Source organism: Apostichopus japonicus, chromosome 20 (assembly GCF_037975245.1).
Source record: "Apostichopus japonicus isolate 1M-3 chromosome 20, ASM3797524v1, whole genome shotgun sequence".
Classification (NCBI taxonomy): Eukaryota; Metazoa; Echinodermata; class Holothuroidea; order Aspidochirotida; family Stichopodidae; genus Apostichopus; species Apostichopus japonicus.
This window is the reverse complement of record NC_092580.1, coordinates 35,371,592-35,383,607: the sequence shown is the minus strand read 5'-3', so window position 1 is coordinate 35,383,607 and position 12,016 is coordinate 35,371,592. Positions and strand designations below refer to the sequence as shown.

Below are 12,016 nucleotides of genomic sequence, written 5' to 3'. Positions count from 1 at the left end.
GTTGACTGGGCTTTCAGCCAAGTAACATACTTAATGACCGAACTATATGTCAAACTGACATGATCAAAGATTGCGTCTAAAACATTATTAGGGTGATAGACTGATTCACAGCGATAGTATTGTCTCCTTTCTTGAAAATTTGTTTTTTTAGCGGTTTTAAGAGCATCAGGGTACGTCCCAGAAGTGGAAACCCGGCCTAAGCGCTATTTCACGTCCGGTTTTTCAGCAACTATAGCCTACTGCCGGTCCGCGGTCGAAGGGTCGTTCATGAGTGGTCATCATGGAGATTCAAACCATTCAGACCAATGATATATTTTTCGCACATGCATTTTTTTGTCGACACCCAAAATCCCAGTGGGGGCGGGGGCGACAAGCTTTCATGGGGGGGCTGTCGCCCCACGCCCCCCCTTGGCTACGCCACTGCCTATACACTATAGGACTATAGCGTAATACTAGACTATTATTGATTGTATTTATACGCCTTGCATTTGCCATGTTCGTTTCACGAACGTCCAAGGTACCTATTAACGTTACTCGTTTGTAATACTCTAGTAGTATGTACAGGGTGCAAATAATATACATATGATTTGCCCGCGTTAGGCTAGCTAGCTCGTTCGTACACGTAATGAATATTTGTATACGTTATAAAGAGCTATTTTCCCTTCTTTTTGGAGGTTTGAATTGGCATTTTTATCGCTACGTGTAAAGGAAATTGCCGAACGCATGGCTCAGTTACATCTAGTACTATAGGCCTAGTACATCAATGTACGTATACAATGAGCGAAAAGGGCGATTTGTTATTGTCTGACAGCACATGATAGAATGATTTGATTGGCTGATTTTAAAATCTGTATAAGAAAGGTGTGTGCATGCATAATTGTTTGGGCCAACAAATTGTCAATTCTAACGAAAAGGTTAATTACTCGTTAATAAGTTAATTGAGTGAATATACTATCACAGTAATCTCTCTTCCATCAATCGCAAGTCGATGGTATATTTGAATGTAACTGACAAAGGAATGCTAAAAAATGCAGCTAAACGCAATTATGGATCTCTTAAAGACAAAAGCACATGTCAGGAAGATGTGTTACAGTTCTCTGGAACTTAGCAAGCCATACATGGTTGCGATGTACCGTTGCGATCGTGTGGATTAAGCTGTAGCGTTTGCAGATACTTCATGTTCTCTTGAAGCGATCGGAAAGTACTGAAATACATTTCTGAAAGTAATTCAATATCAGCGAAACGTACTACAAAATTTTGTTAGACTTATATTATTCAAAAATGTAGACGTAAGCGGGAAACCGAGACAACGACTTTGTTGTCTTTTCTTGATTTTTGTTTTATTATCCTTACTGTCATGGTTGTAAGACTACGCTGAATTCGACTCCAAAGTAAGGTTTTATAAATGCATACTTGTTCCTTACCATGGTGAAAAGAGGCGAGTATCTCATCGTGCTCTGTTGAGGGCTCTAAAATCAGATGAAGAAAAGCACGTTTGTCAAATATTCTAGTCTTTCTTTGATTGTTTGTGATGGACTATCTCTACTTGCTGATCTCTTCTACTAACAGCTTCCAGAGCAGAATAAAACGTCACGGATGTGCCTGTATAATACCTTCGTTGAATGATTAACGTTGTTTCAAACAATGTTTTATTTCTATAAAATTATGAACAAACATAGCTTGAATGGCAAGATTGTCTGTTCAGTTATTTGATGAATTGGTTATTAGTTATGGAGCAGGAGAGGAGAGGAAAGGTAAATGTTTTATTGTCCAGTTTCCATCTTTGCTCAATTCACTGTGGTAAAAATCTTAGCATTCAGCATCTGTTGACATTCTGTTCAATTAACATTTTTATCATCGCCTCGTTTCTTAATACATTTGTACTAAAACAAATATTAAAGCTGTAGAGACGCCATATTGGTTATGTTCTTCAACCTCGCAGTGTTTAATAGTTTGGGTTTGGTCGTTGTATAAAGGTTCTTCTTTCCTGCATGATTTCCATGTTGTGTTATTCCCGTATTACTTTCCCATGGTACTTTTTTGTTTGTTTCCAGTGTTATGACTTCCATTTTGATTTACAATCATGATTCCTTCAAGCTTGTGCACACAGAAGTACTAAAAACAGCAGACGGTGACATATGACATACGTCACTGGTCTGTTTCGATCCATCTGCCTTACTGCGAGCCATCTTCTCTACATATCGATAATCACAATGTAAATATTGTTTTGATTTTGCTATGTATTTTGTATTTCACAGGGAGTAATACAAACCGTAGACTGCAATAGACCGCTTTCCTCACTGATCTGTATCGATCCACCTGCCATATTGCGAGCCATCTTGTCCATCCATATCGATAATCCAAATCAAACCTTTCAGTTTCAAGCTAAACGATTCTGGCCAAAAGACTGTGCAAACGGTAAACCGTCGCCGGGACTTCTTGTGAGGGCGCTAGAGGAAATCGCTCTGCGTGGGTACATCAGGGAGTGTGTCTTCCCGTTGATTTGGCAGGTTTGTCTTGTGTATTTAAATGTCATTTACCTAAGTACGGTTTTCCATGACCACAAAACGTATAACTGAGTAGCAATTTTATGTGACCCTCAAACCTTTGAGTCAAACTTAAACAGAGAATGTTCAGGGGATATGAAAAGTACCAAAATATCATCACTTGTTGCCATCGTTTACTCTAATATTTAGGATTAGGAAAATCTATTTGATTAACATAGGCACTGAGATTTCATTAGATCACATTCTGTGTAAGGTTTACGTAGTCATTCTGTTTATGGTTATTATATAAAGTGACATTAACAGAACTAATATGAATTATGTTGGTCAAACTTTTCAGGATATCATTGTCGACGAGCAGCAAATCAGAAAAATTGTTGTCTTTCTCGAAGATTCATGTTTCTTGCTTCGAGAAAACGGATCGACTCTTTCTCCATCGTTTACCAAACTCGTCAGTCCCAAGTTTCCAGGGTTATCATCTCAACAAATGTATCACATGCCTATGCTCGATCTTATGAGTGAAGAAGGACCGGTAGGTGAACCAGAATACAGATATTCACATGATAGCGTGGACAGCTACATTCACATGTGCAAATTTACATGCAGATATGAAAGTTTATGTTTGACCGCCGTGGACAAAAGTCGAGAATGTATTTGATTTAATGTTGGCACGAATTATATAATGCTGACGTTAATTCTGGGTCAACCAGGATGCAGTCTTTTCATGTATGCATTAAATTGATACAATGTGGGCATAAAGTCGACTTAAAAAAATACGTAAATTCAGTTTAATGGTAGCGCATATTCGATTTATGCTACCATATATTCAGTTTAATGCTAGCATATATTCGATTTTATGCTAGCATGTATTCAGTTTCAGGCTATCATATAATCTGCTTAATGCTAGTATATTTTCAATTTAATGATAGCATATATTCAACTTAATGGTAGCAAATATTCCGTTTAATGCCAGCATATATTCTAACATTATATGTTGGCATTAAATATCGAATAATTCCATGACAAGAGTCTTTAGATAAACACGGTAGCGCATAAACATAATCATATCATATAGTCTTTTTGAAACTTCATTCTCATTAAATCGAGTAAGATGCTCGACAGCCCTTTCCTACGCCCTCCACAATGAGGGTATAACATCTTGTGAGCTCACTAATATCGTTCTAATAATTGACTTTTCCTCGCCCTCTACAATATAGGGTATAACATATTGTGAGCGCACTTATATCGTTCTAATAATTGACCTTTCTCGTCCTCCACAATATAGGGTATAACATATTGCGAGCTCACTAATATCGTTCTAATAATTGACCTTTCCTCGCCCTCCACAATGAGGGTATAACATCTTGTGAGCTCACTAATATCGTTCTAATAATTGACCTCTCCTCGTCCTCCACAATGCGGAGGGTATAACATCTTGGAAAAATGGGAAATTCACACCGTTCAAAGTGGCAAGAAATCAAACAGTTTCTAGGAGGTGACCAAAATGGCAGAATGACCCAGTTGTATGCAATGTTCCATTACAGCTGTTCTCAAATGAGCGAAATTGACTAAATAACACATACTGATTGACTTCACTTGATCACTTGCATTAGTAAGAGAGAAGTACGACCCAAAAAAAATACTCTCTGTCATCTCCTCTTCTTTTAATATTTGAAATATATTCGGGTCAGGAAATATGATTTAAAGAAAAGAAACATCTTAAACAACAGGTGATTTAACAAGAACAAGATGATACCATGAAACATAAAAACCATAACATGTTTGGTTCTGATATGATGGCACCAATGCATTACGTTGTTTACGCAATTGGGTCTTAATATTAGCCTGTCAAAGGGTTTTCAGCAAAACCCGAGGTTACAACGGAAATATTACTGACGTCAATTTTTTTTGTCTATCTACTTCCTTCTGACATGAGTTCATTATCATATTCATCACTCTCACACTTTCTATATGAGAATTTGCTGCCATTAATTTACCAACTGCTTTCATATCCACTTTCAAGGATGAATTGTACCCGCGTACGGCTCCTTGTTACCTTGGCAACGAATATATTCTGGTATTTTATATTTGTTATGGTTGTCTTTATCATCTCTGCCTATTTGGCCCGCCTACTATCGATCGATACTTTCACCAATGCTTTTTTGTTTCCTATATTTCTTAATTTTACCTATTAAGACGTTAAACTGGACTCCTGAACCATTCAAAGGTGATATTCAGCTGTGTTGGCGTTACAGGTTCTTTTCAAGGGAACCACCTGGATTTTTTGCAAATATTTTGTCTTTCTGTCGCACCAAACTTCCCAAAGAGTTATGCAAGCTGCATTGGAGAAAGGGCTTACTACTGAAGCTTGGACAGGTAAATCGATATAAAAAACTAACCGATTTAACACGCATCCGATAACATAGAGAGAGAGACGGTATGCCGAATAATTTCGGATAGAAGTAGTATTATTACCAAATAGGCTTATTTTGATAATCATCAATTCACATACCAACAAAACATTTGGACGAGCCTGCAAGAGAACCCGTTTGTTTCAAGGTGATTAATTACTCATGCGTCAATGAAAGAGTTGAAGACGCTGGTACGCCTATTATTGGTTAAGACTTATAATGAGGTGACAACAAAAATACCGTATAACACCCGATTGGGTTCAAAAATGACATTTATTGCGATCTTAAGGACACTTAAAACTCTTTAGATAGATTATTGACAGCAATGAAAATAACTATCAAATAAGGAAGAACAGATATATTGGTCTAATTGATAGATTTACATTAGAAACAAATAGCAGCCTGAAGAAACAGGCCAAAGAATAGAATGTTATTGGGTAGTAGATACACTACATGAAATATGCATTTGGTGATTTAAGTTAAAATATCGACGTAGTATAATGATAAAGAGATTATGGAAAGTCAGCAGAAGATATTACACATTGCAGGAGAGATATCCAAGGCTTAATTGGATCGCATGGGAACGTAAAAACTTAAAATGATCATTATACAGGTACTCATCAAGTTAAGCAAAGCGGTAGAAGATGAGCATTGTTTCGATGTCACCAGCAGAGTAACAAGTGATGAGGAGGGCGATTACAAAGCTACTCAGGTCATGTGGAGTAGAACCGCGAACGTGCTTGTACTGATTCATCAGTTTCTGCGAAGTCAGTGCTACACTGCATACAAGGTATGGATAAATCACTAGAACTTTAAAGAATGGCAACTATCAGCAGCATCATCCTTTAATTGCTGCAAGTATAAGAATTAATGACAACGTGCCTCTTGGTCCAAGTAAAGGTGATTACACCTAACACTGTGATTGTTATTTGTGTACGTTAAATAGTTTCGTTAGCTTATTGCGTTCAGTTGAACAACGCTGCCGAAGCCTCGCTGTGCGGCTAACTTCAACCGAAAGTTCCTTGTTTTTTTGTAACTGTTTGTTACAACTTAAGTGTTAATCTTGGGGAGCAATGCCGACGTGAAGTTCGCTGTGTGCAAGGCTAGTTTTGACTAAAGTCTTGGTTGGCGACCGATGGTGGCAGGACCCCCTTTTTATGGCTGTCATTATATATTTGAGGAAAACTGATTACAGTTTTTTCGATGAATCCTTGATGAATATAATCCTTTTGTTGCTGGTTGCTTGTCTTCTGATTGTGATACCCTTTGAAACACTACGTTAAAGTGGCGTTTGATGTTATGTGCTATCGTAACCCATATGGGCTGCGGTTCACAACTTGATCGGAAGCAAGAAAGAGGTTGAATGGAATCATCAGCTGTTCCTGGAAGATTAATTTAGCTGATAGGCTAGCTAGTAATTTGTTTAATGTCCAGTCACATGTGTATTTTTTGTTTATTGACTCTAGACATTAGGAAGTGCGCAATATAGCCTATAGTGATGAATAATTTAGATTTTGTTCCCTATGAACCTATGTTCAATTTTCATTTGTACTGATGGCTTGTGTACACTTATTGATTTATTATTGGTCCTTCACTTGACATCGGTTACATGTAGAATGTGTCTTTTCATCCAATGACATAGGATGAGCCTTTTAATCCAAGTAGAGGTATACTTATGATGTGCCATTTGATATAAGTATGTAGACTTATATGTTTTCTGATCTCCAAGAAGAATTATGATGCGTCTTTTGACACAAATTGAGGAACATTTAAAATATGTCTTTCTGATCCAAGTTAGATCTGCATTTGTATTCTTATCAGTAGACTCTCACAACGATTATGAAAACGGCCATTAAAATTCAATTGATTAAACTCTATCGGTTTACATGGTGATAACTTTACTATTGGTAGATGAGAATAGACAATGACTCATCAACGTGAACTCTGTAATCGTTTATTTGGAGTAATCTAGGAGGAAATGTATAGGTTTATTAGCCTAGCTGTTATTCGAACCACATTGCAAGCTCCGTACGCGCTACCATACACCCAATATTTGCGGGAGTCTTATCCCGGAAAGTTACAGTAAACCCTATTGCAAGGTCCGTACGCGTTGGGTGTATCTGTTCGCTCAAGATGAGGGACGACATTTATATTGGTTGATGTACTCGTGCTATGTGATCACGATACAAAATTGTTATTCACCTTTACCCACAGATATTGTTGGTTCCTTGTCCAATCTACTTTACCGTAAACTCGGATGAGTATGACAACTGGCCGGAAGTTCCCCTTCATGTATGTCTCCATCAAATGCTAACAGGAAATCCGCTCCTAAACATTACGATTGGAGAGTTTACTTTTAGTATTGACGTGAACTTACTTCTGCCATGTAAAGGTAACAATTTTTCCCTCTTTTCTGTCATGTTAGGATGAAACGGATATATGCACATGGGATACACCGTAGAGCAGTTCCCCGACTATGGAACGCTCAAATGATATATGATATGAAATTGCAGTAACAATATATTACTCATTACATTATCATGGTATATTTGTAGCAGGCTGATATCATCTTCAAACTACTCGTTACATTATCGTGGTATATTTGTAGCAGGCTTATATCATCTTCAAACTACTCGTTACATTATCGTGGTATATTTGTAGAAGGCTTATATCATCTTCAAACTACTCGTAACATTATCGTGCTATATTTGTAGCAGGCTTATATCATCTCAAACTACTCATTACATTATCGTGGTATATTTGTAGCAGGCTTATATCACCTTCAAACCACTCATTACATTATCGTGGTATATTTGTAGCAGGCTTATATCATCTTCAAACTACTCATTACATTATCGTGGTATATTTGTAGCAGGCTTATATCATCTTCAAACTACTCATTACATTATCGTGGTATATTTGTAGCAGGCTTATATCATCTTCAAACTACTCATTACATTATCGTGGTATATTTGTAGCAGGCTTATATCATCTTCAAACTACTCATTACATTATCGTGGTATATTTGTAGCAGGCTTATATCATCTTCAAACTACTCATTACATTATCCTGATATATTTGTAGCAGGCTTATATCACCTTCAAACCACTCATTACATTATCGTGGTATATTTGTAGCAGGCTTATATCATCTTCAAACTACTCATTACATTATCGTGGTATATTTGTAGCAGGCTTATATCATCTTCAAACTACTCATTACATTATCGTGGTATATTTGTAGCAGGCTTATATCATCTTCAAACTACTCATTACATTATCGTGGTATATTTGTAGCAGGCTTATATCACCTTCAAACCACTCATTACATTATCGTGGTATATTTGTAGCAGGCTTATATCATCTTCAAACTACTCATTACATTATCGTGGTATATTTGTAGCAGGCTTATATCATCTCAAACTACTCATTACATTATCGTGGTATATTTGTAGCAGGCTTATATCATCTTCAAACTACTCATTACATTATCGTGGTATATTTGTAGCAGGCTTATATCATCTTCAAACTACTCATTACATTATCTTGGTATATTTGTAGCAGGCTTATGTCATCTCAAACTACTCATTACATTATCGTGGTATATTTGTAGCAGACTTGTATCATCTTCAAACTACTCGTTACATTATCGTGGTATATTTGTAGCAGGCTTATATCATCTTCAAACTACTCATTACATTATCGTGGTATATTTGTAGCAGGCTTATGTCATCTCAAACTACTCATTACATTATCGTGGTATATTTGTAGCAGACTTGTATCATCTTCAAACGGTACATCATTGTGTAATGGTATATTATATGCATTTATATCAACCCATCTTACAAAGGTTGATAATATTTTAGCATCGTGTGACTAGTTAGCCTACATCTTCGTGTAATGATAGTACTTTGTGCACCATTGAGTACAGTTAGAACATCATCATATCCTGTGATTCCCCGACGTTTAAACAAAGGACTACTCATGCAAATTAAATATACGAGGCCTACTGTAAGCACGCTTCGTACAGTATTTGTTAGACAAGGCAAGTTTAGATGAACTGAAGTCAATAATTGTTGTTACTACTGTAAAGCCCCAGTCCAGTACCAACCTGCCCCTGCACCCTCCTCTCCTATTGTCTTCTTCTCCGGTCAGTCAATAAATAGCGGACGAAACAGTCATGTGTCCAATTATGAGTTTATGCCACTGCAGAACTTGCTGGCAAGACCCGATTCGCAACCAGAAACTGTCGTTATGACAAATATCATGTCAATCAGACTACATATATATGTTAGAATCGACTTTGTATGACAGTATTAGACGACTGATGAAGGATACTTGTCAGCATCAACAATCGAAGGACATTTTATTTTAGTCATGAAAATGGGACCTTTCATGTTTTGATGACTATACATAGAACGAACCACTTTGTGAAGTTGTTTTGGTTTGTTCATAATAATATGAAGAAAATTGATATCTTAGACGTTCCTCTGGATAACTCAGAGGTAACAAAACATGTAAGTGCTAGGGTGTATCATTTGGATTGGGTCATTGTTACATGGCTGATACAAGGTTGACCTATGACATCTGAGGGAAGGATGACCTTTTGGATCGTTTGAGCCTTCCGACTTATATGCTTACGAAACTGACATGTAAATGTAGAATGTTGCCATGTTTGGTTACCAGAAGAACCTGCAATTGAATGACTGATTACTGTAAAGAAGGATATTCTCAAAGTCAAACGGAGAATTTATTAAGAGGTATCATATGATTAAACAGGTGGTAGTCGTAAATATATCGGTTTACTTATGATCATCTGCCACACGCTCTCAGTGAACGTTCAATATTTTACTCAAATGTGAGACATGGTTCTACAAAACATGACACTCAAATTAATTATGTCAATGATCTAGATTTGAGCTTAGAATTTATATCATCACATAACTATTGCATGTACTGGAAATAATGAAAATATATTTCATTTTTTCATAAATTTGATTTGAGAAATTTCTTAGGCGATGCCGTTTTCATCATACTTATGTAACAGTTGTTCCTGGTCTATTTTTAAAGTTGTAATCCAATAGGTGTGTGCTTGCCTCTCCTGCAACTTGGATTTAACTAGGTCTAGCACAGCATAGTATGCAATTTAGGGTAAAGTGATGAAAGTTCAACGGTTGAAAGTTGCCGGTTCATAGATAGCCCAAGGTGAACAAGCTTCTCAGCTGAACGAATACATCTGTTCAGTACTTGAACAATAGCCTACAGGCCTTGATATTCTACACAGAGAATTGCCACGAAAACTAAAAGCCTTCAGTGGAAACACTACACGAAAACAAAAAGCGCGAAGATATAAGGTAGGGGACACCATCATCATTGCCAGAAAACTGACTCAAATTGTTTCCCCTATATCGAATTGCATTAAGTTTACACTTCACGAGTGTATCAAGTAATTAAGAATACTATAGGTACTTTACCTGCATCGCACGTTAATCTAATGTCAAACAGGGTATTTGATAAATGTTAAACTTTCCCATCAATCTTACCTATAGAGTCATTTGGTGTAGACCACCCAATTATCCACATTCCCAATCAAATATCAACAGGAAATTTTCTTTTTTTGTGAAGGATATACGGGAAGGAAATGTATTGATCATGGAAATTATTTGTCTTTGGGTTATGAAGACTTCCAAACCCTGTTCTATACTCTTATAGTATAACTAAAGGCAGGCACAAATTGCACCGAACCAACTGCGACCCGACCCGACTGCGACGAAAATCCGTTGGGTCGGTGCAATTTGCGCGAAATTTTGCTCACGACCTGGCCAAGATCCGTCAGTCAGTCCTCGCCCTGACCACATCGGGCATATCAAACATTTGTGATATTCCCGTGACGTAAGGGGCAGTCAAAGTTGAGTCGAGTCGTGGTAGTTTGCGTCTGTCCCACGACATTACCGGATCCGATTATAATGGAAATTCAATGAGGGAGCGTCCTAAAATCAGGTGATGGCTGTAGAAGGTCAATATGGCGGCCCCATATGCACTGATGAGGAGGAGATGAAACTGTTGGGTCAAGTCGGGTATAGCTAGTATGCGGCTAACCTACAATAATCCGACGTCGACACGACTAGATGGCCACGACTGTCTCCAACTGATTCCAGGCGAATAGTCGGGGAGAGTGGCGTCGGGTCGGTGTAATGCCCTGCCTTTAGGCTAACTAAATCCATAAAGCCGATAGCTGTTTCAGGAAGTGTTCATTTGACGTGTAGTTTATTTAATTGTTTATAACATTGTAATTATTTTGTGCAGCTCATGCCGACGAAGATGTAGTGCTATGGCTGTTCCGCCTTTCTTCAGAAAACATCACTTTGTCAGAAGAGGATTTCAGCAAGGAGTGCCTGCAAGTCGAGGTGACTCAATCACATGTTTCGCCCAATAGTACGTGGAAAGCACTGACATCATCACCATCGCCGTCTTTAACTTCCAATGCTACATCCTCATTGAACAGTCAACAAAGCCTTGGAAAGGAAAAGAAGTTGATTCGGAAAGGGTCTTCCTTAAAATGGGATATTCCCAACGAACGAAAATTTACGGAAGAAGAGAAAATTCAAGAATGCAAGCGGGTAATGTCAATCGCTATCATATATTTATATACAGTTTACGCAAACAGTTTACAGTAAACTGACTCGCCCTGCGTTCCGATGGACTTTTGTGCAAGTACGAACATGTTAATTTGTTGCATCAATGTCTTTGCCCAAAAATCTGAGATGTACTGGAGGAACCTTATACCATGTGTACTATTTGCTGTCCTTGAAGGTTTATCTTTGTATATAAATAACTAAATAACCAACAGGCTTCATGCTTCCCTGACCAATTGTACATGGGAGCATTTAAGGTAAACTGCATGCAAGGTTCTTATTCTTAATAAGGTGGCTTCACATTATGAGTATAAGATGTATTCAATTGTTAATTTCTGGGTTTCACACTTTAGACACTAGGTTCAATGTACTCAATAAACTGGATCCACACATCAAAGAAAAAAATCATCAGAGATTTACTTTTGGAATTATCATGCTCAATTGTTACAACTTTGACATATTTTAAG

The 12,016-nt window shown here is 37.5% G+C and overlaps 1 protein-coding gene across 1 annotated transcript in view; it reads left to right on the top strand.

Moving 5' to 3' along the window:
• The window catches only part of LOC139960862 (uncharacterized), a 52,131-nt gene that overhangs the window by 33,016 nt on the left and 7,099 nt on the right, over positions 1–12,016 (top strand). Inside the window, exons 9-14 of the mRNA XM_071959501.1 lie at positions 2,259–2,510; positions 2,845–3,036; positions 4,701–4,880; positions 5,529–5,705; positions 7,130–7,307; positions 11,221–11,534. Of these exons, the coding sequence (XP_071815602.1) occupies positions 2,259–2,510; positions 2,845–3,036; positions 4,701–4,880; positions 5,529–5,705; positions 7,130–7,307; positions 11,221–11,534 (1,293 nt within the window). The remainder of the gene's footprint in view (positions 1–2,258; positions 2,511–2,844; positions 3,037–4,700; positions 4,881–5,528; positions 5,706–7,129; positions 7,308–11,220; positions 11,535–12,016) is intronic.